The sequence below is a fragment of the Hippichthys cyanospilos genome, chromosome 10 (assembly GCF_059441005.1).
Source record: "Hippichthys cyanospilos isolate Australia breed blue-spotted pipefish chromosome 10, RoL_Hcya_1.0, whole genome shotgun sequence".
Taxonomy (NCBI): domain Eukaryota; kingdom Metazoa; phylum Chordata; class Actinopteri; order Syngnathiformes; family Syngnathidae; genus Hippichthys; species Hippichthys cyanospilos.
Window position 1 is genome coordinate 1,497,517 of NC_142378.1, and position 27,645 is coordinate 1,525,161.

Consider the following 27,645-nt stretch of genomic DNA (forward strand, 5'->3'; position numbering starts at 1 on the left):
TGCGGGCGAAAACGCTTTGGAAAAATTCCGATGCTTAGGAAGGTATCATTAGCTCGGAATGCCGCCTTTACGTACTGTGGGAAAAAAAAAAAACGTTCTTTAAAATTACATTATTATAATTTATTAACATTTTCAATTAGAAAATACACAATTTTCTTCAATTTAATCTTTTGACAACAAACTTTCTTCAGAAGATGTTTTTGTGCTACAGAAAAACATTTCCCAAGGTTTTTAGTTTTTTTTTATATACCTTTAGACTGAAAATCAGGCCACACTAAATGTCAATTGGGAACTATTTTTCAAATAGTTCAGAATGTTCCGACTTCATGGAAGGCATCATTCTGTCCAAATACCTTACAAGCTGATGTAAACATAGACATGAAAATTACTGGTAATTCTTGTGTGATTGTGATGGGGTAAAATTTCTATTTTCATCCCCCTTAAAATGTTCTCCTCGAAGGTAGGTTAGGACAAATCCAAAACTAACATATTCATAAAACTGTCAAGTATTGCATTTTGCGAATTATAAAAAAAAGAAGAAGATTCCAATACACGTGTATTTGTATTTTTAAAGATGATTTTCCTGAACATAATTAACTGTGAAAAGAAAAGGCACAAATCCACAGGACATTTTAACATTTTTATTATTAAAATATTCACCTACAAAATTGGCCTATGAACACTATGTACAGCATAACGAGCAGTGATGCCTGCTAATACATAATAATAATATAACAATAATAATAATAGAAATCCAAATCTTGATATTTTACAAAGAAAAACACTGCGCCATCATGAGAGGTTGAGAGATGAATTTCTGCGATAATATTGTCAGATATTCTGGAGCCTGAAATGTTACAGTGTGTCCCGACATCAACACCGGCGTAACCTTGTCTTATCTTATCTTATCTTATCTTGTAACCGGCCAGTTCAAGTACATTATTGACACCATTGCGGACGTTTCCATAGCGCCGGTCCTTATGCCGGCCTCCAAATGTTCTAAGAGCAAAAGAAAAAAAATAAATAAATAAAACATGTTAGGAAATTAAATTAAACACAAATACATTTTAAAAACGGCTTTCAGTTTTAGTTGCTCTCTTAATAATTTAAAAAAAAAAAACATACAAACCTTCACTGTTGTCTGCTTGGTCTTCTGACTGTTACTGTAGGAGATGATGAAAGTATTAACTCACTCAATCCCACAGACACATTTTTACGTTTTTTTTTTTAAGAGTCCAAGACATTAATTCCCAGCTAATTATTTATTTACAATTTTTTTTTCAATTGTTTACCTAGTAAAAGGTCTAAAAATGGTGGGTAATAAGCAACTAAGCAATTACTTTAGTACCTCATCGATTACTTTAATACTTGCCTCATGTAATCAATGTATTACTTTAATATGAAAGTAATTGTGACTAAAGTACCTAAAGTATTTGATTAATTTAGTACTTAGTTATCAGAGATGGGCAATTTACTTTTTTTTTTGGTCCGACATTTGTCAGAATTACCTTACCTAATTACCTGGGGGTTTGTTGTCTGGACTAAAAAAAAAAAAAAAAAAAAACATCTTTGCGATTGAATGAGTTAATAAAAAGTTTTATTTTGTGGCAGTATTATCAGATTAGGTTTGAACTCATCCTGACTTTTGGTCGGAAGCGTTGATTCGCAAACTTCTTGGTAGCAAACATCCTGCTGTACTTTATACGTTCGTTTGTACCTACAAGGACAACAAAAGGAACAAATTATTCATTTTTTGGGGGTATTTTTTTGTACTTTTATTTCTGAATGAAATCGTACACGTAATGGCAGACGTCGCCCTCCCACACGGGGACGCTCTTGGTCTCCGAGTAAAGGCGGCTGCACGGGCGAGCCACTCGCTGACATGCTGTGCGAAAAAGAAAACATCATGACGTCAATATTATCATTTTTTTTATGAACACTCCCATGGTTCTGAGCTAAGAAACCGCAGCGCGATGACTTTAAATCTCGTCGCGTCTTTTTTTCGCACTAAGAATAAGCGCTGCCCCTCAAAATGCTTTTGACTCCTTTCTTACCTTCAATACAACAACCGTTGTCACGCATAAGATCCAAATAAGCGCAAGCTAACGTGCTAACAGGGAATAATTAGCATAACTGAGCGTCTCGTCGTCCGCTGTCTCCTGTTGAGGCAAAGACAAGGCAAGGTATTCTTTAACAAAAAAAAAAACAAAAAACATTCATATGCGTCTTGCCCGAGGGCTTAAATTCTAACTGCTTTAGCTAAACCCCACTCCGTTGTGTCTGTTGCCTTTTCTTAAGTGTGTCCATTTTTGCTGATGTTGATCTTGTGGAATCCATAAAAGTTTTGCGGGAAAGAATTATCCTCTTGGGGACAATACTGTCTAAGAAAAATGGAGAGAGCGGTGCTAGAATTTGAACCACAAACCTCTCTGACCACAAGCTCGAATCATCTCCATAAACCACAGCGTGAAGAAAAGAAAGCTTTTACTCGTCACACTGGTCACCACGTGTCAAGGTCCAAGTAGTAATTAGCACGTGACAACTTCGGGGGGGTCGTTAAAGCTTTTCGTGGCTTGGTATGATTCTCACTTCGGTCGCCACGGGTTCGAGGTTCAAATCCGAGACAAAAATGAGGTCAATTGCAAGGAATCGAAGGCCGTGGATGGATCAATGGATCAATGGTATTCTGAAACCAACAAGCCACAATAGCTCAGACAAATCCAAGACTCGTCATGTTGTGGCCCATGTGACTAATGGAAGAAGACCAAAAAGCTACACTAGAGCTTCAAGAATTGAAGCTTGTCACATGGTAACAGGTGTGGCAAGGGATAAAACGCTGAGGAAGGTGTCAACTAAGGAGGGCTCGTCCGGGAGTCGAGCCCGGGACCTCTCGCACCCGAAGCGAGAATCATACCGCTAGACCAACGAGCCGCACGTCACTTACCGGAAGCAGAACCTATCACTTACCTGGTGACAAGTACAAAGTCAAAAGGAGCTAAACATGGAATGTATCGAACATTGAATTGTACTTCTCTGAGGTACACACACGCTAAGATGAACTCATCACTTCTCAAACAGTCACTTAAGAAACCAAGGCAAGAAACTCAAAATACCATAAAGTGATGAACGCCTGAGCTGAAGGAAGGGGCTCGTCTGGGAATTGAACCCAGGACCTCTCGCACCCTAAGCGAGAATCATACCACTAGACCAACGAGCCAGACGACGAGGGACTCATCATTGGTCATGTGGTAACTCATGTGACAGGCCGAAATGAGCTGACTGAAAATCTGGAAGTTCAACAAAAGAACTTTTGCACCCAGAGTGTCAATCATAACCCAGACCGAGAAGCCACCCAATAAATTCGGATGAACCCGTCACTTGTCGCGTGGTGGCCCAAGCGACAAAGGCCGAAGAACCTATCAAGAGCCGAACGATGGGTAGGACTCGTTTAAAAGGGGCTCGTCTGCGAGTTGAACTCCGGATTTAGCGGAGCCTGGACAAACCTCGATCAACAAAAGGCATGGGACCAACCTATCGTTTGTCATACGGTGGCCCGTGTGACAAGTGTAGCGAAGCCGGCAAAGTATCCGATTTAACCAGGCCGGTGTTTGTATGGCAATAAACGGGACTCGGTATTCTTAAACGAAAGGGAATCGCGTGCCTCGGCGTGTGTTAGATTAACGTACATAATTCACACTGCGCGCCTTTGAAGCCAGTGACGCAATCGCAGATGTGCGAGTCACCGCTGGCGTTTTTGCACGTGCCGCCATTCAGGCAAGGCAGACTCAGACAGTCCTGGGGCGACGACTCTGAAACAAAACAAAACAGCAATTCCACACACATGAAGATGCAAAATAATCATCTCAAATTTTCTTATCCGTAAATCCACACTTGGACCGACACCGACCAAGTTTGGTCCTGGATGTGGTCTCCTCTTGAACCTCCAGCGCCAGGCTGATTTTGTTTGTGGTCTCCTCCATCCTCTCCAATCGAATCGGTGGCTGCGGTTCTGCCAGAAAAAAAAAAAAAAACATTTTTCAACTCAGGCAGAACGACGGAAGACCGGTTAGCATTCTGGCCGGAAACTAAGTTGAGATTTGCATGTTCTCCCCATGCCTGCATGGGTTTTCCCATGGTAGTATTCTTCCCACCTACGTTCCCCAAGACAAGAACGGTAGGTAATTTGGCCACCCTAAATTTTCGTTAGGTGTGGTTTTGTAAATCTTAAAAAAAAAAAAAAAATCAAATAAAAAAATGCAAAAACAAGCTACATCAGCTTGCAAATAGCTTCTGAGTAGAAGTGTGACTGATATCTGAACACCGATTGGGAGCAACACATGTAAACAGACAATGCACACACACACACACACTAAAGTTGGTTCGGGTTATTATATATTTAATAACCCAAACAAACCGGAAGGAAGACAAGGGCCTTTTACTCACGAGGAAAGCAGTGTGTGTGTGTGTGTGTGTGTGTATATATATATATATATATATATATATATATATATATATATATATATATATATATATATATATATATATATATATATATATATATATATATATATATATATATATATATATATATATATATATATATATATATATTTTTTTTTTTTTTTTTTTTTTGAGTTGATTTAATTTTTAATGTGGTCCAAAAACAAAATTTTTGTTTTTGGAAAAAGAAACTTGGGAGGTGTTTAACCAATGTTCTCAAAATACAATGTTTTCCCTGCTAAAACATTTAGAGATTTAACAGACTTAAATTCTTAAAAAAAACAGTCATAAAATGACTCCTTGTTTACCAAAAATCTTTTAAATGTTTTACAGTAAGTTGCAGTTGAGAAGCCCTGGCAGTAAGACACTACGGAGTCGCGCCGGTAATCATTGCGGCACCGATGATGTCATCAGCAGCACGATTCAATTACCGAAGCATAACAACACATCTTAACATGTCAAATAACAACAAAAACTACACAAGAGATCCTTTCGCCTAATCTAGAGGTGCACATGGAACGACTTAAAGAGATTTTTTGGGGGGCCTCCTCAACGTAAACAAACGTCACACAAACACGCAGAAGTAGAAAAACGAAAGTAAGTGTGTGTGTGTGTGTGTGTGTGTGTGTGTGTGTTGGGGGTGGGGGCTTAAGTGAGACTCCCACAAATGGTTAAAATACAGAATGAAAGAATTGTAAATAAACTATCAAACTGCTGCTTAATTAATTGGCAGCATCCAGTTCTCGCATTACAAATGTTAGCACACAAATGAAAAATAAATAAATAAATCAAAATCAACGATTCATATCTCATTGTGCTTACTTGTCCGATGTCGAATGGCTTTTCTTGGCAAGTGCGTGAACTTTGCTGTTATTTTTGCTCTCCTGTCAATCAGTTCGGTGTACCTGCAGAGAATGATTTTTCTCAACCTTTTTTCCACGTCCAGCTGCTCCGTATCGGTTTTTAATTTTTCATACCTGGATTCGGCGCCGCCTCCCAGGTCCTGAGGCTGAGACGGCCTTCGTCCCGCTTTGTTGGGTCTTTCTCTTCTTCCGGGCCTGACCTCCATGGGCGCTGAGCCCGAAAGAAACACAAACGGGAAGTGTCCTATGTTGCGTGAACTCTTTCCTCGCCGTGGACGAGAATTCTCGACATGTCAAATACTCGTGTTATTTGACAGGGACGAGAACTTGTGGCGGGTGCCAATCAACTTTGTCATCTGGCCGGCCGAATTGAAGAAGTTGAAGAAAGAAAATGTTTTATGTTCATTGAACCCATTCAGTGCCACTGACAGGAATTCTCATCTTTTACAGCAGCGATTACCTACATCAATTCTAACTGAAGAATGGAAGTCAATCTTTCATACGGTAACACACATATTTACATAGACATAGCACACAATATTCTGTTGGCCTTGAAAGGTGAGTGAAAATAATAAATACACTGGCTCTTTGCCAGTTTTTTCCAATAATATATTTTTCCAATAACGCTTGGCATTAAAAGAGTTCATTTTCAGTTATTGGAAGAGTCATTTCAATAAATCACAGGTGTCAAACTCCAGTCCTCGGAGCCGGTATGCTGCATGTTTTCAAACCATTCCTCTCTAAAAAACACTAGATTCAAATAATCAGGATCCTGCAGGGCTTGCTAATAAGCTTATCATTTGAATCAGGTGTGTAGGGGAAAGAAAACCAGGAAAAAATGTAGGATACCGCCCCTCGAGGACTGGAGTTCCACACCTATGCAATAAATAGTTAAACACATGAGACTTGAATATCACGGTTGCAATGCTTTTGTTCATTTTCGATTGAAATTAAAGCATGTTTCATTGATGTCGCATTATTTTCCTCTTGTCAGGTGGGTTAGCAAAACACTCCCATCAATCTACTCCTGAACCGGCCCCTTTGTCAATAATTTGAACCCTTTGTAGCCCTCGAGTCAAAACGTTTGCCCACCTTTGCACTAAACAAAAAAAAAAAGAATGTCAAAGTCACTGTTGCAGAAAACACAACTTTTCAGGAAATACAGATTTTAGTTGCCGGGTCAACTAGCGGTACTCACAGGTGGTGAAGTCCAGGTACTGAGGGTGGCTGTGGACCTGCTCCTGTCCCGCCTTCTTGACAGAGGTGAGGGCCAGACGGTAGAGCTGAGCCGGCGTCAGCTCTCGGAGCGTGTACGAGCCCAGCAGGCCGCCGGGCAGAAAGCGGCTCCTGGTGGTCAGCCCCCGCGTCACGTTCACCACGAAGCCGTCCGACAGCGGACCCGGGTGGCGGGTCCAGCTGATGGCGGCCGAGTTGGCGCCGACGTGGACCAGCGACAGGTTCTGTGGGGGGAGGGGCCCTGAAGGCAACATTGAAAAAAAAAAAACATTTAGGGCTGTAACTATTGTTCGACGCCGTTTACATTCGTTGCTGCCTTTCAAATGTTAGCGTAAAAGCAATCTGAAAAAAGGTCAAGAAAAAACCGGTATCCTACTGGTCCAAAATCTCAAAGGTCCTGCCGAATGGCTTGTGGAGGGAAACTCCTCAGGCCTGAGTCCACTTTGGGTCAACACGTCCACTGTGTACATGTGGGCAGCAAGTAGAGAACTGAAAAGAACATCACAACGTTACAACATGGAGAGTAGTGCGATAGCATCCTCTAGTGGTGGGAAAATGCACACGCTGGCCAAGCGGAACCTTTTAATTCAGGCCACATGAAAGTCTACCAAAACGTTAACGCTAGTAGCTAGTGAAATGGTTGAAAAGTAGTTAACTGGATAGCTGGCAAGCTAGCTAGGACAGCAGCGTCGTATGCAGGTTGCAGGGTCTGACCTGAAGGCGTGTTCGCGGGCGGTGGAGTTGAGCAGGACCGTGTGCCCTTGAGCGCCGTCCTCGGGCGTCAGCGTGACTCGAATCCTGCTGACGGGCGCGTGGCGAGTCGCTTTGAGGTTGAGGCTCCAGCTCAGCCGCACATCAGACGACGACACGTTCAGCACCTGGAGATGCTCCACGCGCCGAGGCCCTTAGTTTTGGACGCAAACGGAACAGTGGATGTGTGCGCAACTTCTGAACTTGTCACACACACAACTAAACCACCTACTATTCTAGCAGTGTACTCCCATAAAAATGTGTGAGAGTATAAGGCTATTATATGAGACTTTGACTGTTTGATGATGAATGAGAGTACGTGAGAAAAGTGTGTCCGTCACTGACTGGTGCGTATGAGGGCGGTGGCCGGCCTGCTGACGTGGTCGCTGTTAGCGTTGCGCTTGATGGAGTAGGTGGAGATGTTGTAGAGCAGGCCCGGCACCAGACTTCGCAGGACGTGGCGCCGGCTCTGTCGGTCCAGGAAGTCCACCTTGCGGGCGCCTCCGCGGCCGTGCGGCGCGTAGGTCACCACGAAGCCGCTCAGCCACGCGGCGGAAGGTGCCTCCGGCTGGTCCCAGCGCAGCTCCATTTCGCTCTCCTCCACGCGCTGCACGTGCAGGCCAGAGGGGGGCAGCAGATCTGCAGACAGTCGGAAGAACGTGCGAGGGCAGCAGTCAAAAGGAAGGCGCAGGTAGCTTCAAGCTCATTAGGTAGCTAACAGGCTACTTACATTTATAAATAGATAGCAAGCTGAAGTTAGCTAATTTGGTACCATGATTGGTCGGTAGTGTAGGTGGAATAGATAGATCGCTAACTGGTAACTACACTAGATAGAAAGCTAAGATTCGTAATTTGGTTTCTTGGTATGTGATTAGTTAGTTAGTTAGTTAGTTAGTTAGTTAGTTAGTTAGTTAGTTAGTTAGTTAGTTAGTTAGCACAGCATCGGTAGCTAAATTGGAGGAAGGTAGGTTGCTAGGAAAATGGCTAAGGTAGGTAAGTAAGTAAGTAGGTAGGTATGTATAGCAGACAGCTAGCTAAGTTGGTAAAAGGTAGGAAGGTACTGTATATGTGAGTAGAGATATGTCTGCATTGAGTTAGTTAGTTAGTTAGTTAGTTAGTTAGTTAGTTAGTTAGTTAGTTAGTTAGTTAGTTAGTTAGTTAGTTAGGAACACAACATATAGTAGGTGCTAGATGGGAAGGTAGGTTGCTACTTGCTAGGAAAGTGGCTAAGGTAGGTAGAGTAGAATAGATTGCTAACTAAATTGGTAAATATAGGAGGTATATGTGGTTAGCTAGATATACTGGCAGTTAGTTAGTTAGTTAGTTAGTTAGTTAGGAACACAACATACAGTAGGTAGCTAGAGCGTTTGGAGGCTGCGTTGCTCAGAAGTGGCAAGGAAGGTAACTAACAAGGTTGGAAGTAAGATACTCTAAAATGAAAAAAAAAAAAGACGTGTCAGACCTTTCTCACAGTCTTTCCCGGTGTGTCCGGCTTTGCACACACAGTTGTAGTTTCCTCTCCTGTCGCTCCTGCACTCGCCTCTGCTCCCGCACGGATGCAGCACACAGGGGTCCTCCACTGGGGGGAGGCACAGTCAAACATTTGCTCCGAAAAAGTGTGAACCGACTGAACTTGAGGAAGAGGAGGAGGGAAAAAACACTTACACATCTGGCACTGGTCGCCGAAAAAGCCATCTTTGCATGTGCACACGTATGTCCTTTTGTAGGCGCGACACAGGCCGCCGTTCAGACATGGGTTGGATTCGCAGCTATCCTGCTCTATACACCCACACACATAAGTGATGACAGCCATGTTTGGGCCCTATTCTTCTAACATAAACAACAGTCAACATAAGCACAACCGCTTGAAAGTTTGAGAGGTGTTTTTTTTTTTTTTGAGCGGGCGGGGAGGGTTGTGTGTGTGTGAAAGGTAAATGTCGTCCATCTATATGGTACATAGTGGTTAACTTCCCTTATGCCCCGTTAAAAGGCGGTTAACAGTGTGGTTTGAGATGTACCTGTTTGGCAGTGGCGTCCTTTGAGACCCGCTGGGCAAAGACAAAAATAGGACCCCGGCTGGTTCACGCAGGTTCCTCCGTTCTTGCACGGCTCCGATAGACACTCGTTCACGTCTTGCATAAAATAGAGTGGAGGTAAACTATAGTTTAACACTTGTGCGATATTTTGACCATTTTAGGGTCATTTTCCAACATATCATTTTTGCAGTATTTTGGCAGTGTAATAACTAATTAGTAATGCCGCATTGATCTTTTGACATGTCACCATTTGGGTGAAATTTCAGCTCCCGAGCATCTTCATGCATTTTCTTTAATGTGAAATACCTTCGATGTAAACAATTGGACAAAATACCGCGTGAGGTTTAAGCAGGGTCAGCGCAACACATTTGTTGACGTGTATGAAAGATAAGAAATGTATTTACAGGCCTTTTTTTAAATTTATATTTTCCACACTCAACACCACATAACATAAGAAAAAAACATTTTTAAAACATTTTAGCAAGTTAAGCAAAATGGAAAAAAAAAAGCACTCACCCATCTGACATTGTTTGCCACTATATCCTTGCTCGCAGTCACACACATAAGACTCTCCGTGGTTGCGACACGTCCCACCATTGATGCACGGCTGCGACGAGCACCCGTTGAGCTCTAGAAGATGGATGGGTTTGAAAATCTGAGGATTTTTCCTTTCATTTTCTTGGAGTAACGAAAATCAGCAAGCAAATAGCATTCTGCGCTGAAAACAGTAACATTGCAGATACTCGCCACAAGAGGGCGACAAAACACAACTGGTGTTCAAATGAAACCCGCAGTAGTACTACAAATGTTGAGGTTGAATGTAGTTTTTCTGCAGACAGCATAGGATAGTGCCTAATTTTTTTTCTAGTGTATTAGCAGATGGCTAAAGCTGGATGTTAAAGATATCGAAGAAATGTGACACACCCTCACAGACGGGGGGTTGACTCCAATCCCCCTGGACGCCGCAGACGCTCTGCGTGGCTCTGGGCACGGCCACGAAACCCGCCCGGCACAGGTAAACAGCCACCGATCCCGGCAAAGTGGACGAGAACTGAACCATGGCGTGCTCCACCTGCGGAGGTGGCCCGCAGGCCGCCCCTGAAATAACAAAATTCATGTGGCGTTTCAACAAGAAAAGGAATGCAAGATATTGTTTGGCCAAACATTGTTTTCAGAACAAAAAGTCCAAATCCTAGTACTAGTACTAGTCATATAGTGTTTATTTTTTATATTTTAATCAGTTTGGAGGCTACTTCCTGGATCCTGTTTGCATTGTCATTTGTTGCTAGGCAGAATTTAATCCCACATGCTCCATTTCATTTAGAATTTTCCTAATTATTTAGAGTATTATTTTTTTTATTTTGAAATAAAATGTCATATTGCAGCCACACCTTTTATGCACCTAACCTTTCACCAAACAGACAATTTTCTGTCTTGAATACAAAATATATAAAGTCAGGTGGGCCAGCGGTGCATGGTAACGGCAACGGGGGCACATCGAGGCTAAAATGAGCTCAGCGTCAATGCTCATGTGTCCCGGGCTTTGCCTTGAAATAACTTTTACTCGCTTCTATATGCGCTTGTGCTGCTGCGGGGCAGCAACTACGCTAAGATTAGCGTCACATGGACACATCATCGGAGCGCCATTTCCAGGAGTGCGTCAGATTTAAAGTAGATTATAACTATATTGTCTTATTTTGGGGAGCAGTCAAAGTTTTGCAAAAAAAAAAAAAGACAAAAAACGGAGGTACTTTTCACTGATAAATTTGTATTCTCTTCTCAATATAATGCTGTACCTTTTTTTTTTTTTAAAAAGACATGATGAAAAAATATATTTAGGAAAATATATTTTTTTAAATGAATCAACCAAACAATAACCCTATCCCTATAGAATATTTATACCGCATAGAATAATATATTGTCTTATCAAAATATCAAAATAGTATACTCATCAAAATAGTAGTATAATCAAATATATATACAGTGTTTATTAGTGTGTGTGTGTGTGTGTCCAAGAAGCTCTAGAAAAAAAAAAAGTTAAGATTTTAGTGCTGTATGAATATTTTTTCAGGTGAAGGTGAAGGGGGGGGGTCATTAGAAAAAAAATGAATAAAAAAATATACATATCATCATAAACACAGTATATAATTGAAGAAAAACAATCTATACACACACATATATATATATATATATATATACATATACATATATATATACATATATATACACACATATATATATATATATATATATATATATATATATATATATATATATATATATATATATATATATATATATACTGTATATATGTATGTATGAAAAAAAAACACGTATATGAGGGATTTTTTTTGCTATAATGACAATGATGGACTAGTGTTGAGCTAGTTTTAATAAGATGATCATTGTGGGATACTGCAAGTACCAAGTGAGAGGTCTGACCTGCGTGATGGCGCGTATGGATGGCAGTGCTGACCTCACAGTGTCTTCCAGTGAAGTCATCGGTGCACTCACACTTGTACTTCCCAATGTAGTGGAAGCACGTCCCTCCATTCACGCAAGGACTGGATGCGCACGGATCAGGCTTTCCTAAACAACACATTGTTGAAAAGTCATAGAAAAAAAAAAAAGCGAAGCTCTTAGCGTATCTAAAACATGTTCCATAATCCATTTTTTGCGACCACTCACCCACTTCACAGTGTTTCCCGGTGAACCTATAAGGACACACGCATCTGTAGCTGCCCGCCTCCTCCTTGCACGAGCCCCCGTTGCGACACGGGCCGGAGGCGCACGTATTGAGTCGCACTGGAAGTAAACGGAAGGAACATTTGGCTCCATTGTACGAAGCCCTTTATAAGCGAGCGTACCTTTCTCGCAGTGCTTGCCCCAGTGCCCGTGGGTACACTGGCAGGTGTAGCCCCCGTCGCGCTCGTAGCAGTAGCCGCCGTTGAGACACGGGGTGGAGTCGCAGACCGATCGGGGCTGTACTGAAAAGCACAAAGCGACACTTGACTGTGTTCCTTCCGTCACGTTTGGTTTTATAGTCGTAAACCTTCTGAGCGCTATTCCAGCAGTCATATTAGAAAGATTAAAAAAAAAAAAAACTTTCCTGTGTTATTACAGCTTTCGCGTCTCCAAAACGACTAAATTTAAACTACCGTATTTTCCGCACTATAAGGCTCACCGGATTATAAGGTGTACCCTTAATTAATGACATATTGTAAAACTTTTTTCATATATAAGGCGCACCGGATTATAAGGCGCACCCTGAATTAATGACATAATCTAAAACTTTTTTTCATATATAAGGCGCACCGGATTATAAGGCGCACCCTCAATTAATGACATATTTTCAAACTTTTTCAATCACAATATAGTAATACTCAAAGTAATACCAATAGTAACTCAAATAATAACTCTCAATAGCATAATAAGTCAATGTCAATATGAGCAACCTTGTTCAACTGTAAACACACAAAGGAAACAGGTCAATCTTACTTTATCGGTTCACTCCCCATCTACCAATCTCAATATTGATCCATATACAAGGCGCACGCGATTATAAGGCGCACCATCAGCTTTTTTTAAAAAAATAAGGCTTTTAGGTGCGCCTTATAGTGCGGAAAATACGGTAATCTTAATAAGAGTAGGATGTTTCTCAGTATCTTAGTGGTCATGAGTGAGCGCTCTTACCATAAGGATAAAAGTCCCGCTGGTCCAGTTCTGCGGCGCTGGTCTGACACGTGCAGAGGTACGCGCCTCCGTACTCCAAACACGGACCTCCATCGGGACACGGGTGATTGTTGCTGCACGGGGTCTGTGTCACCTCTGAACACAAACCACAAACATATGACCATCATGTCAATCCTTTGCGTTATTGCAAATGTTTTTAAGTGATCATCCGTTAACAAGTAAAGTAAATAAAACAAAAAACAAACAAACAGAGGCTGGTCCCCATTTACCAAACTGACAGTAGAGTCCCGTGTAGGAGGCGGGACATTCGCACGTCCCATTGCTGTCCACGCAGACGCCGCCATTCTGGCACAGACATTCTTCTGTACACACACACACACACACACACACACACACACACACACACATATGGATAGCAAAAGTTAGCGAGCGGATTTGGGTGCTGATCCAAATGTAAACAAAAGGCAGGCCGTGGCTTGGAATGGCGAATGAATGGCGAGCATCTGTAGCCAATATTGTTCGCCTTTCATCTTATTATTGATTAGCTGTCGTGTGACTTATTACTGTGTGAATACTGGAAGAGTGTTATTCTGCACCCATAAAAAAAAAACAAAAAAACTATTATTATTTTGGCCACTTGATATCCTACTGTTTCCACATTTCTCAATTGATTCAAAGCATTCCAAAAGCCCGATCCGTAATATTAAGGACAGCTCGCGAATGTCACGTGAGAAATATCAGGAAAAAAAAGATGTGCGATGATTGGTTGTGATGTCATTGTCAGTCGACAGCAAGTGGCATTCACGATGAAGTTTCCTACTCCCAAAGACATATTTTTACGTCCAGACATTCAATCCCATGTACTTTTATGTATTTTTAAAGAGTTTGGCTAAAGAAAGGTCTAAAATTGGCTTAATTACTTAAGTTCCATTACTTTAGGTAATTAAGTACTAAAGTAATACTTTTTACTTAATATCTTAATTACTAAATTGATAACTTTAGTGCTTTAGTACATAGTTAATCTCACCCTAAAGTAACTGATTAGTTTGGGTTCTTAAGTAATCAATTTCTGTAGGGTTAGCAATCGAATCAGTTCAGCACTAAGGTACTAAAGGTAATCAATTACCTTAAGTTTTAAAGTAGTAAAAGAAATGTTTAACACTTAAGAACATAAAGTAATTGATTGCTTAAGGTAATCACTTACTTTAAGTAACTAAACTAATTCCAATAAAGAAACAGCACAGAAGCAGTGTAAATTTTGGTGCTGCCACCGGGTGGCGCTAGCGGCCGACTGATGACATTTGCGAGCCTTTCAATGACTTTGATGATTGGCTTAGCCTGGACTCCCATAATGCACAAGTCTTCAAAAGTCATAATACTCTAAATATGACATAATAAATATTCCTATTTCAATTTGGGAAATGTACAAATACACGGTGTCTAATTTTCCCTTTTTTGCACATAAAGTGGGCGTACCCCCCCCCAAAAAAAAAAAAAATTGGGGGGGTTAAAAACACATTTCTGCCACTTGCCGTCAACTGAAAACGACATGACACGTGCTCGAGGCTCAGGCGACGACCAATCGTCGCTCAGCAGTTATTTGGGTTGGGTCATGTGACGTCCACAAGCTTTTATTACTACCAGTCACCTCAAGGCCGGAAAGATGTTATTGTTTACTCTCCACGCCCTAATTGAAGCGTCGAGGCGGAGGAAGCAGCCGTATCACGCAAAAGAAAAATGCCGGGCCTTTGAAGTTTATTCCTCTCGTGATACGGAGCCGATGTGGCCGGGACCCATTAGCGGACGCGTCATTAGCACAACGCGCTCTTTCATTGGCTACCTTTGAAGCCGCGAGGCGCTCCCTGGTGTCCCGCTAGCTTTTTTTTTTTTTTTTTTTCCACTGGCCGTTCCAAGGAAAGCATCGGGGAAGATTTAGGAGACGCTTAGTTGAGCCGAGGGGTGACAAGTTGCACGCTGTTCGCTGGAGCTCCACCGCTATTAAAGAGCGAGGCACGATACGCCGCTGCGTTCGGCTCGCTCGCCGCCACAAATCAACACAGAAGCATTTGATGTCCTCCACATGTTTTTGGGGGGATTAAGAGGTATTCGTAAGTCAAAGTGTCAAGGTTGAAGTCGAATTTTACGACGGCGGCGAGGTCAAACGCATCAAACTGCAAAAGCTCTCAAACGGACGCGTTTTTCATCTGATTGGATTTGGTTTGTTTTTGGTGGCGAGTGATCCTCCAAGAGATTATCCGAGGTCAGGCTTCACCAGTGGGGGGGGGGGATCTCTCTGCAACAAACCATATCAAGTCATACCTCAAATTAAAGGACGCGATGTGGGCTTTCGAAATCTCTAATTATCTAGTCAATATTCACAGGACGTATTTACCAAATCTTTTTTTTTTTAACAAACCACACAAAACACTCATTTTAGCACATGCATTTACTGTATCTCAAAGCGATTTAGGAGGGGGCAGAGTGTTAATATTTATGGATAATCAATCTTTGATTATTTGTTTTCACAGTTGAACCACACTTGTGCAGTATTTTCACCATTTTTGAGTCATTTTCATCATTTTAGCCAAGGGATGGCACAGTGATAACTAAGTGGTTGTGCAAAGTAGACCTTATTGTCAAGATCTGGGTGAAATTTCAGCTCCCTAGTGTCTTTCTTCAATGCTGATGTGGTGTGAAGTAACTCCGACGTAAAGATCAAAAGATTTGACAAAATTCTGCACGGGAAAAAAATTGAATTGTAACTGGCACTGTTTATCGAAACTTGAGTTGTTTTTTGGATAATAATTGTGTAAAATGCGCTGTTAAAAAAAAAGTCGTACTTCAAATGAACTCATTAACTTCCATTGATGGCATAAGACATCAAAGATTCATTTTTATGAGTCTGGCCTATTCTGAAGTTATATACTGCAGAGAATAAATTAATGTACAGTATTCACTGCAGAGTATTCTCCTGAATCCCAATGTCCACTGCAGTGGACGCAAATAAATAGGATGGTTATACAATATTCCTTGCTATTGACATCTAGATACATTAAAAATCAATTTTGATTGGACTGGCAATATTTTTTTTTTGAAAGCAATGTTAATTTATATTTTTACAAAAATAAGATTATTTTTCAAGTCCTCCTTTGTTTTTTTATTTTTCAAGTTTCTCCTTTCAAGCAAAATCTAATTTATTCTAGGAAAAAAAACAACACAACACTCATTCTTGTAGTGTTTTCCTTTTTTCTTAAAAAAACAAAAAAAACTTCATTGTTGTTTTGGCGCTCAGTGTGGCGTTTTGGCCGCGTTCCAAAGAAGCAAATAAGTAGCGGCATATTTCTACGGCGGGAAGCAATGAGCCGAATAGCACAAAGTGCGGCATCCTCTCATAAAGACACATTTGGCCGTCTAGACAAAGCGCTTCCTCTTTTGTTGGTAAACTCATAAAGAAGGTTCCATAAAACAAATATTTACAGGAAGCCACATTGCCTCAGGTTAAAACCAATGATGAATGAATGTGAATACGGATATACTTCCATAATATTGCAATATGAACAAAAAACATCTATTCTTAAAAATCGACCTTTCATTTTGTATCTTTTTGATCGGGTTTGATTAAATCATGTTGGCTTTGATAATGTCAAAAATGCATCAGTTCTTTGAAGGCAGGGGTTTGAATTCCTGCGGCTGACGCTACCGGTCCGCACGCAGATGCGTTTACCTTCGCACACGTCGCCGTAGTAACCAGGGGCGCACGAGCACCGGCGCGCTCCAGAGCTGCCGTCCGATTGGCAGATTCGGTTCTTGCCGCAGTCGTCACCTTGACACGGGCCTGTAGGCGAAAAGGGGGTTAAAAAATAAAGTCACAACGGAAGCTGCACCAAGCGGACCGATTAAGTCTTGAACCTCACCGGTTTGATTTTTCGACTCAGTTGAATTGAACTGAAGAAGCTCCATAAGCTCTGTAAAAAAAAAAAAAAAAAAGGGTAAATTGGGCTATGAATTTCATGTCATTTCATCATATATTTTCAAGAAACCAAACTTTTTTTCCTCCCAAAAATTCTTTAAAATTAAATATAACAAAAATATTACATTCTTGTACTTGGCCTTTCTATTCTATAGAAGAGGCTTATTTTGTCAACGTGCCCTCATCCGCCCCCCACCCTTAAAAATTGGAGCAGAATTTCACCTGATTCACAGACGAGTCCTGTGAATGGAGCAGGACAAAGACAGGTGAAATTGCTGCCGTGATTGACGCACTGGCCTCCGTTCAAGCAAGGCTGCGAGTCACAACTGTCCATATCTGTGGCAGAATAGAATAGAATAGAATAGAATAGAATAGAATAGAATAGAATAGAACCTTAATCGTCATTGTTTATCTGGTATACGACAAAATTGCAAATTACACCAAATACGCCTCTCACCTAGCAATCATGCTAACTTCTACTAGCCCATCTATGGCGTTTCACATTACACGTTAGTATAAAGCCAGCACTAATATTCCGTTTTTCTTTCATATTAGTTCCACACCAATTTTCAAGTGCATCTGACGAATACGTGTTGTCTTTCATCTGCTCAAGAACATATCACGCCATTCGACAGGCAAAAAAAGAACACCAAAGTTTGAAAGTTTTGCGTGTGCGACGGGAGTCGGCTGTCAAGCGTGATAAAGTGTGTCCCACCTGTCTGGCACAGCACGCCGGTGTAACCTGGCGGGCACACGCAGGTGAAATTGTCGGCGGTCTGCACGCACAGCGCGCCGTTGAAGCACGGCCCGTCCCTGCACTCGTCGGCGTCTGCAACGGAATGTTACATCCATATTTCAATATTTACTCAGCCGATTGATATATCCGCCACGCGGCTCCCCCCGTGCTGAAAATATGCGCCGCTGGCCGTCAAATAAAGTATCGCAAGAGGTCGGGTACATCTGTGGGAACATTCACAAAAACTCTACACAATCGAATCGGGAATTTCACATATCTATGCGGATATCCATCTATAAAATAGGAATTAGATCTGTGACGGCAATTCCTATTTGGCACATAAAGAGTGACGCTACCTGTTTCACACAAAGACCCGGTATATCCAGGAGGACACTGACAGCTGAAATTGTTGACAAGGTCTTGACACGTTCCTCCATTCTGGCAGGGGAACGAAGCGCACTCGTCCACATCTGCAAAGTATGATAGACGACTTTTACGCGATTGGATTTCTTCCGGCTAAGTACCACCTAGGTCAAAAACCTAGTTTTTGGATGAAATAAAATATTAAAATGGAGCGCTCATGTTCCAGAGACTCATTTTCCGATTAATTAGCTCTTAATTTGAAAAGAAACTACACGGTTCTGTCACCGTGAAAAAAATGCATGGAATTATATTTGTCGATGTCAGCGGAAACTCCGTAAAGAACCTACGTACCCCGTGAAATGCGACAAGTGGGGCATCAATTCGGCAACAAGAAACCCTGACTCACTGATATGGCATCGCCGTCCGGTGAAGCCGGCCAAGCACGAACAGGTGAAGGACGGATTCCCGGTGATGCAGTCGTCGATGCAGCGACCTCCGTTGAGGCAAGGTCTCAGGTGCGGGCACACTGACGCTGGGTGAACAAGTCACTGTGTGAAAGTAGTCCCCGCAGTCGGTCAAAAGGGGGCGCTCTTACCTGAGTTGTTGCAGCCGCCCACCTCCACGTTGGCGTGGTCGATGCGGAAAACCCAGCGACCCGGGAAGCCTACGTTGGTGGTGTTCTCCACGTGGGCCACGTCTTGCGTACGAGAGCCGGGAATGTTGAAGTACCGAATGCCATCGCCGGCGTTAAAACCTGCCTGGGGGGTGTGTTCGGAAGGGGTTAGCCAATTAGACCCTTCTAGCGAATCAGAGTCTGCGAGCCAATCAGAGGTGTTACCGTGAATTACTGGTCATTGATCTACTCGGCTTGGTAGCTGTAGCTATCTTAGCTAGCTTGCTAGTTCTCCACCTATCGTATATACTATAGTAGGTAGCTTAGCGAGCTGGCTAGCTGCCCACCTACCAAGCTACCGGTCCACATACCTAAACAAACACCAATCTCCATGTCTATCAATGACCAAACCTCCTACCAACCTACCTCTGTACATTTAAAGCCCCATTCCTTTGGCTCCACCATGCTTACCTGCGCTGCAATCCCTCCCAGGCCGTTTGCGTCCCCGCCGCTACTAGCATGCCTCCCGGTGGTCCAGGTGATGTTGCTGTACTGGAAGATGGTAAACGAAAGCTCGCCGTCCGTAATAAGTACCGCTTGGAATGTGTTCACCTGCAGAAAAATAAGACCGCATGGTACTCCGTCGCGTTATTTTAAATGTGGGTCGCGCCATCCGTACCGGTGTGGTAGAACTGCCGCCGTAGAAAGTGACTTGGTGCCAGGTGGAGACGAGCACCCAGGTGGCGTTGAAGTCGGGGAAGTCTGAGAAATACACCCTGATGTCGGCGGTGGCCCGCCGGAGGATTTCCGGATCGCGGCTCTGTCGGTAGAAGACGCGTCCCGCCCGCCGGTTGTCCACGTCGGCCCAGAAAGGAGCCACGACCCGGCGGTCCCCGGCGATGGGAAACGCCACCGGGGTGAACTGGGACACCTCCCTGAGGAAGGACACCAGGCCGTTGTTGTTCACCTGCGGAGGAGAGCAGTGAGTCATCACTGACTCGGATGTTAGATGTGTGCGCTTCGCAAGCGGCAAAGACACGCTAGGTTTATTTATCCCGAGGAAAGACGGACTGCAGCTGAGCAAACAGATTCCCCACTGGCTAGTCATTCAGACGGATGAAAAGTTCAAACATTTTCCACTTAGAAATCACATCCCTCATGATCATAAAATTAAAGATCCTACCAACTACACCGAGCTACCAACCTCGCTACTTTGCTTCCAACCTACAGACAAAAGTTACGTCGATTGAAAGCCTTTTATAAGAGTTTAGGATGCTAGGTGCGACGTAGGTTCCGAGTAAAGTTGCTGGGTAGGTGCTGTAGATGGAAATGATCTTATGAAGTAAGTAGATCAATAGTAGATGGACAGATAATTCAAAGTTATGTCAGTAGGTATGGTAGTTAGGTCACATATGCAGGGATTTGGAAGCTTTCAAGGAAAAGTAGACCTATTAACCTACTAAGGTAGGTGTGGTTTTCTGCTATAGATGTGACAATAATTGTTGCCTATTATGTGGGTAGATACAAGCCAGTTAAATAGGTGGCCCAGTAGATAGTTGGCAGTGGTTGTTCTGTCATCATGTATGTAGTTGGAAGTTAGATAGGTAAGTAGTTAGCTACGGTAGCCAGGAAGAAATGTAGGTTTCTAGAAAGCTAGTTAAGAAGGTAGATGGTATAGTTATCTCATCTGGTAGGTAGAAGCGTAGGTAGGCAGCGAGGTAGCAAGGAAAAATTTCTTAGGAAAATACCTAGATAAGTATGTATGAAGGTAGCTAGCGAGGAAGGATGCTAGGTTCAAAGAAAAAATACCTAGATAGGTAGACGGTAGATATCTTATCAGGTAGGTAGATGTTGGTTATGACAGTAGGTAGGTGATAGTTGTTGGCGAAGACAGTAGGAATGTTAGTTACGTCAGCAGGTGTTGGAAGCTGGGTAGGTGGCTAGCGAGGATGTTTGGTTGGTTCCTAGGAAGGCAGCAGCTAGGTAGAAAGACAGATAGTTGGTAACCAGTTGAATAAGAAGTTAGTTGGTAGTTATATCAGTGGGCACCACAGGAAGCTCGAGGGCAAGGAATGAACTTTGCCTCTGTGCCCGCGAGGCCGAAGAGCATGCGACAAAAACAACAACGCTAAGAGGGGAGTCGGTGCAAGGCGCCCGGCCAGCTTTGGCTTCGCGCCCCCAAAACATCATTTGATGTAAAAACAACCCAGGAAGTTTTGTTTGGCCACAAGGACGGAAGCTCAGTTAATGATCCCCACCGCAGCTTTCTTCCCCTTCGCATCAGCGGGACGCGGTGAGAACCTGGACTCCTGTGTGCGTGCGCGCGTGTGTGCGTGCGCTATGGCGCTGAGGTCAGCCCATCTGATAGTCGGGATGAAAAGGCCTGCTGGTCAGGACTTGTGAACTCCCACGCCTGCGGGGAGAAGCGCTAATGATGTGGTTCTGTACCAAAAGGCCTTTCGACAACTTTGGATGAAAAAGTACATAAACGCCATATAAACAAATACACGCATGAGAATAGTCGGCGTGCAAGACTGAGTCGATTCAATGACACTTAAGAAGATATCAGCAGGAGTTTGACAACTATACATCCATAAATATTATTGTTTAATGTTGAAATGTGGTGTAGCAAAGAAAGTAGCACGTGAACCAGAGGTGACAAAACCCATTTTAACCGCGGGCCAAATTGTACTTCTAGTTTCTGTCGTTGGGCCGTTACGACTGTGAAGTCAAATTAATTTTAAGTGTAAGAAAAGTCACGTGACCAGCCGAATTTATGAGCATTTAAGCTAAACTGAGGGCTTTTTGTTTGCTCGAAAAAAATAAAAATCAGCCCAAGCAATTGTGCACGGGGTCCGAGGCTTTGCACTTATGTGACAGAGTGAACGGGTTCAAGCGCTGCCAGGCGTTGTCGGGTCGAAACGGCGCCAAGGTCAGATTCACGGGAGAAAAAAAACATTTCCTCGTCTATATTTCTTTTTGAAAAAAAATAAAAAATAAAAAATGACGACGGTTAGTAGGGGGAGTTATTGAGCGGCGGACATATTTGGGATTTAACTTGGGTGCGTTTCTGCCGGCACAGGCGCTTTTATGGAGCACAACAAACTTTGATGTGGTTTACGCGGGGCCAAAGCAAACCCGGCGAATAGAGAAGAAGGTGCCCGGGCGTCAACAGGAGGGGAAACACTGCTTCTTTCTTGTCAAAAGACCAACGTTTCCGCTACTCCAAAGGCTTTTCGCCTCATAAATCCGCTTGGGAACAACTTTAATACAGCGGCGACTCTGCGGGTAATTGCGAGGCTCCTTGTTTAATTCAGGAAAATAGTCAGTTTATGTCATGACAAATCTAGCCCACTTGCTGCCAAACAAAACAGCGCACACCAGGTGAGAAGATCTCGCATCTCATTAAAAGGCCTTGTAAGCTTTTCTTTTTTCGCTTCCTTTCCTCCATATTTTCTTTCAACCACTTCACTTCTCCCATTAGCATAAACTATCCAATAACTCTTATTTTTCTTGCCATTTGACTTCCTGTTTTTAGCTCGTTGCGCAGGTGGTCAAACAACCTCCAAAAATGGGGGTTTGCTAAATTCTCAGTACAGTGTTGTCTTGAGATATGAGTGACTTGAAGTTTTGTATATGGTGGCAGTGAGCTCGAATAATACTTCACAATAACGGTGCTATAAATTTGGATTGAATGTAAAAAGAACAATATCATAAAAGTGATATATTCTTTATCCTCTGCAAAGAACAACTAATATTGGGGCTTTACTTGTGAGCTGAAATTAGGGCTGCACAATTAATCGAATTTTAATCACGATATTGGCTACCGAGATTGATTAGGCTTATCCTCGGCGATATTAACATTTAAAAATCCTGCTACCGTACATGTCAAATCAAGGACTTTGTCATCCTACCACCAGGGGGCAATGTCTCCCACGTGTTTGAATGACAAAAGCTTCTGCTTTTCTCACCCTAATATATTATTTGTCAGTGTGAAATGGCATTGAGTTTCTCACCTGATTCTTAATACATACATTGCCAGCTGACAATTGAGACCCATTTTGAAATATCCCAGTGGCAAAAAACTGGTTCGAAATGACCGAAAATAACATTTTGAATACTCATTGCATAAAATTGTCTTAAAAGTAAATCAGTTTGTTTCTAAGTAGGCTTTGTTTTTATTTCATTGGTTTGCAATCAGCAAGTAAGTTAGCTGCGTCAAGCTTGAAGCTATACTGCCATTTTTTTTTTTTAAAGGGCAATAAATAGACATTTTCGACCAAACATGATGAATAATAGTGATTAATATTTTGGCCATAATCGCGCAGCCTTAGCTGAAAGGATGTTAGATGTCTCAATGAACAAAATATCCATCATTGTGTGGAAGTATAATAAACGAATGAAAAAAAAAAGACGCCATTGTTCCAGGAAGATGACGACAATAGCGAGTCGAGCGCATGTAAAGCAGAGAGCCTCGTCGAAAGATTTTTCTTTACATACCACTGCTAAGCTAAGTAAAAGCTTATATTCTGTGCCACGCATTTGGTAATTGGACACAAGAGGATTCCCCGAGCCAAGACCATTATTTTAGTAGTCTGCACCTCTGCTAAGCTAAGTGACATACAATATAGGCTTACGTGTAAAGTGAGTTGAGTCATTACTGGGCAGTGGACCAGGAGATGTAAGAGGCTTTCCCAAGCTAACCGCTACTTGTTGTAGCACATAGCTTCTGTACCAAGCTAAGCTAATTGATAAATACTGTATATAGCATATACACAAAGTTAAATCATAACTTGAAAGTGGACGACGGGGATAAGAGAGCCCCCCCCCCCAAACAGGGCGCCTTTCCAAAACTTATTTTAGATCCGAGTTGCTAAGCTAAGTGACATAAGTGACAATTGTACAGTATATAAATATGTATAGCGATTTGAGACCTAAGCGGACGAGGGGTCACGGGAGGTTTCCGCCATGCTTTCCCACCGCTTGTTTTAGCTCTCGGTAGTTATGCAAGGCTAAATTAAAACAAGCAAAAAAGTGATACATAGTACAGTGATTTATGACTTTGCAGCAGACAAGGCCTCCCTCCATGCTTTGGCGCTACCTGTTTTAGCACTATGCTAGGCTATCTAAGATGAGCTATTACAGCCTGTCGGCCTGTTCGCAACGGAAGACTTAAAACAAAAAACATCTTCGGAGATGAGCGCTTGCAGATGTTGGCCAGATCCTCGGTAAACTTCGACGCGCATGCATCATGTGCTTCACTCCCGGCGACGCCTACTACTTCTCTCTCCACTTTCTCCCGCAATAAAAAGCGGCAGATCGTAACTATCTCCCGCTCACATCTGCTTCCAAACATGTGCTCTGTCCTCCCTGACCTTCACGCTCCCGAACCCCTGCATTAAAAAGTACCGTGAAAAAGAATGAAAAAAAAATAGAAAGGGGGGGGCGGGGTTCGATTTTGGGGAGCCGTGGCGCACGGGCCTGACATCTGGGTTGCGTTAAGCCTTGATTGGTCATTTCTAAGATAAAGCAGCTGGACAGTTCCAGGGGGAAGACCCCTGCCATGTTATCTGAGGCGTGGGGGGGGATTACGGGGGGGGGGGGGGGTTGGATCCCACAGCAACATGTGAAAACTCCCACACACAAAGCACAACAACACGGCGACAAGCCTGCCCGGTTACTGAGGCTCCGTGTTTGTCAATCACAGCGGCCCAAAATAAAGGCCAGGCAGGCAACATATGGAAAGCCCTTTCAGCACTTATTGGATATCGTTGATCCTTAGCTTAGCATGCATCCTCACGAGTAGGATAACTTTGGCATGATAGCGCAACACTAAACACATGTTAACTAATGAGGCAAAACTAATAAATAAAAGCCAAAACTACAAAAATAACAGTACTGTCCTTGTTTAGACAATGAAATCCTACTCGTTCACTACCGTTGACGTCTATAGGCGTCAAAATGACATTTTTACGGTTCTGAAAGTGACTAAGTTGACCTCAAGCAATAAAGTAGTGAGATGTCAGCTGGTGCAAAGTGTTGCCTCACAACCCAGAACAGTGGGCCACGCCCACTTTATAGTATATCAGAATACAGTGAAGGTGCTAGAATCTCGTATTTTTTTTTGTCTTTTAAATTTTATCTGTACTTGTTATGGAATGAAAAGCGTTCAAATCATTGGTGGTTTCACAGTAGTAGAAAAATAGACTGGTTAGAATGAATCAGAATGACCAATCGAAATGAAAATGCTCCAAATAAACACCTCAATCGGAATTGAAATGCTGAATTTGAATGGAATTTCATCCGGAATAAAAGTTTTGCCAAGCCAAAAAAAAAACTCATTTAATTGCCAAGCAGCGTCTAGGCACTGAGGTAAATGTGAGTTCTTTTGTGACTGTACCTGTAACATGTTTTCATCAAGATATGGCTTTAATAACACGTTTGCTACTTACTGAGCTAAATAGACAAATAATGCGATTGGTCGTGTCCCAATGTTGATGTGATTCACGAAACGAGCGTGCAAAACGACAGACCATAATAGACCAGGTGACATGTAAACAGGTGACCAGACCTCTCCATTCAAAATGGTCAAAATCGAAATGACCAAAAAACTCCAATATTCCTATCAAACTGTTGGTTACGCTGGAACAATACATTACAGCATTAAAATAATTGGTGATGAAAAAAGTGACACTGATGTAACGATACAATGGCATAGAATGATCACGATAGCATTTTTTCATTCATCAGTTCATCGAAATGATCCAAAATTTTCCACAGTTGATATTCCCGCATCGATACCGTAGGGGAAAAGGATGAGATATCACGGTGGTTCTATCCTTTCTGTGGTCGTTTGACAATAATGGCAATATTGGTATTTGTGGGCTGATCCATACATAAATCTATACATACTGATATTTTTCCACTCATTGAAAACGTGAACTTGACTTGACTGACTTGTTGCCGTGATTCCTCAGCCTCCCCTTGTGGCCATTTGAAGACATGGAGAGGAGGAGTAGGAGGAAAAGGGGATGCACCGGCAGGCACTAAACAGGTGGTGCTGATTTAAAGCACATCAAAGCGTGCGTGCGTGCGTGAAAAGGCGGCGAAAAGTTCCTCTGCGGGTCGCACGGATACGGCGGAAATGTAATACCGTACAATAATACGGGGGTTACGTTCACATGCATGCGCATATATACGCAAGCAGATTTATTTATTTTTTTAGATGGTATTCTTTCATTAGTGTTGTAGATTTACGAAATAATAATAATATTTTTTAAAATAAAATATTTGAGTTATCAGCTCTTTAAAGGGGCAGTCGAACTGAATATTTTCCTAACAACGATATGACGCACACCATATTCCGATTGATATTCCGATTAATATTGCTTTTGTGGAATATAAATTAGGAAGCCAAAACCATTTTTTTTCCGTTACGAGAGGGCCGTTTTATCACTTGCTGTGTGAAAATGTAAAACTTAGTGGTTTGTCAAAAGCAACCCGTCCTTATGACAAAAGAATGTGAAAAATCGAGAGAAAAAAAATTAATTTACACCCAAAAAGTCCAAATTCTCAGATATTTTTGGGAGTAAAAGATATTAATATTGCTTCAACAACCCCCATTTTTAAACAACAAAACAAATTGTATGTTTGTATTCTTTTTAGGTTAGATTCTTACGGTAAAACCAGATGCACGGTAGAAGACGCAGAAATTCCGCAGCGGTGTAGCGCTCGGCCGCCAGCTTTCCTGACCCGTATGGTCCCCTGGAGTCCTGTCACTTTGCCTTGCCAAGTCCACTTCCACGCACGCACGCACGCACGCACGCACAGTAAAAGACGTAAACACACTCACGTAGAGCCCGCTGTGCCGGTCTCCAAAGAAGGGGAACGCCACCGAGATGTCCAGGAGTCCCGAGCCCCCGTCGTCCTGGGCCACCGTCTGCGCGTCCCCCCGCTCCGGGCCGAAGGGGTAGAAGTCCTCCGGGGGCACGGCCCCCTCCGCCCCTCCGGGCGGCAGCAGCAGCAGCGGCAACAGGGCGCACAGCAAGGAGGACGGCGGCGGCATGGCCTCGGCCACCCTCGGGGGGGAGCGGATGGAGGCGGCCCCGACTCCAACCCACCTCGGGAGGGGGGGACAAGTCGTCTCGGAGGCTCTCGCGCTGGTCCTTCAGCTCCGCGGCGCGTGAGGAATACTGGGGATTCCTCGCATTCTGCTCGGGGAATGAACGCGCAGCAGCCGCAGCCGGGGACGATTTTTTTTTTTTTTTTTTTTCCTGGGTAAACAATCCAGCAATTTTTTTTTTTAGGGGGTCCCCTGATGACTGAGCTTGTGAGATATCCTCAATAAAAGCGCTCTATTCTAAGCCTGCTAAAGGACTTCTTTCACTGTTTGGCCACACCTACCAGCCTCCCCCCCCCCAGCAGGGATAGACCACCTTGCATAATTAGCCGGTGCCAGCCAATAGGGACGCAGGGAAAGGGTAACCGGAGCGCGGTCGGGGGCGGGGCTATGATAATCAAAGGGCCGCTTGATGCCCGGCCCGGCCGCTCAGGAGCGCACAAGGAGGCGCACTCATGAAACGTGTGTGTGTGTTGTAATAAAACACCGCGCGCACACACACGCACACGAAAGAAAGCCTTTTGAGCATTTATTCAATATCCTTGATATCCAATTTAAGGTCTGTGTATTAATTCAATCTTTACACTACTAACTAGAAAGACACTTGGCACTCTATTAGAATGCGTGTGTCTTACTAATAACATTTTGCCCGTAACCAGTGCCACAGTTGGACTACTAGTACAGATATTTAAGAAATGATTGAACATTTTATCATATTGCTTTACTAGTTTGAAACTTGCATACTACTCGCATGCAATTACACTAG

General features: G+C 42.9%; 1 protein-coding gene and 2 non-coding genes across 5 annotated transcripts; all 3 read right to left on the reverse strand.

The window, feature by feature from the left end:
* Positions 1-619: 619 nt before the first annotated feature.
* sned1 (sushi, nidogen and EGF-like domains 1) lies at positions 620-26,963 on the reverse strand. 3 transcript variants are annotated; one of them, XM_088425785.1, is made up of 32 exons: positions 26,613-26,963; positions 19,440-19,727; positions 19,232-19,372; positions 18,743-18,905; positions 18,554-18,679; positions 18,141-18,254; positions 17,764-17,877; positions 17,271-17,384; positions 16,993-17,043; positions 16,803-16,913; positions 13,348-13,440; positions 13,079-13,213; positions 12,253-12,372; positions 12,074-12,190; positions 11,828-11,974; positions 10,310-10,483; positions 9,902-10,015; positions 9,368-9,481; positions 9,015-9,128; positions 8,812-8,928; positions 7,695-7,988; positions 7,314-7,503; positions 6,976-7,088; positions 6,562-6,840; positions 5,478-5,574; positions 5,323-5,405; positions 3,908-4,009; positions 3,687-3,809; positions 1,798-1,885; positions 1,644-1,717; positions 1,130-1,163; positions 620-999 (listed from the first exon to the last, which is right to left on the reverse strand). In XM_088425785.1, the coding sequence occupies exons 1-31, from the start codon at positions 26,823-26,825 to the stop codon at positions 1,132-1,134; spliced, it is 4,155 nt and encodes a 1,384-aa protein (XP_088281911.1). In that variant the 5' UTR covers positions 26,826-26,963; the 3' UTR covers positions 620-999; positions 1,130-1,131. The 3 variants fall into 3 exon arrangements, 1 of the variants encoding a protein (XP_088281911.1); XR_015866993.1 differs by having other exon boundaries at positions 1,130-1,717; positions 13,348-13,437; XR_015866992.1 differs by having other exon boundaries at positions 1,130-1,717.
* Positions 2,860-2,931, reverse strand: trnap-cgg (transfer RNA proline (anticodon CGG)). The gene has a single exon. It is a non-coding gene; the product is annotated as a tRNA-Pro (tRNA).
* On the reverse strand, positions 3,146-3,217 carry trnap-agg (transfer RNA proline (anticodon AGG)). Its single transcript has one exon. It is a non-coding gene; the product is annotated as a tRNA-Pro (tRNA).
* Positions 26,964-27,645: the final 682 nt, after the last annotated feature.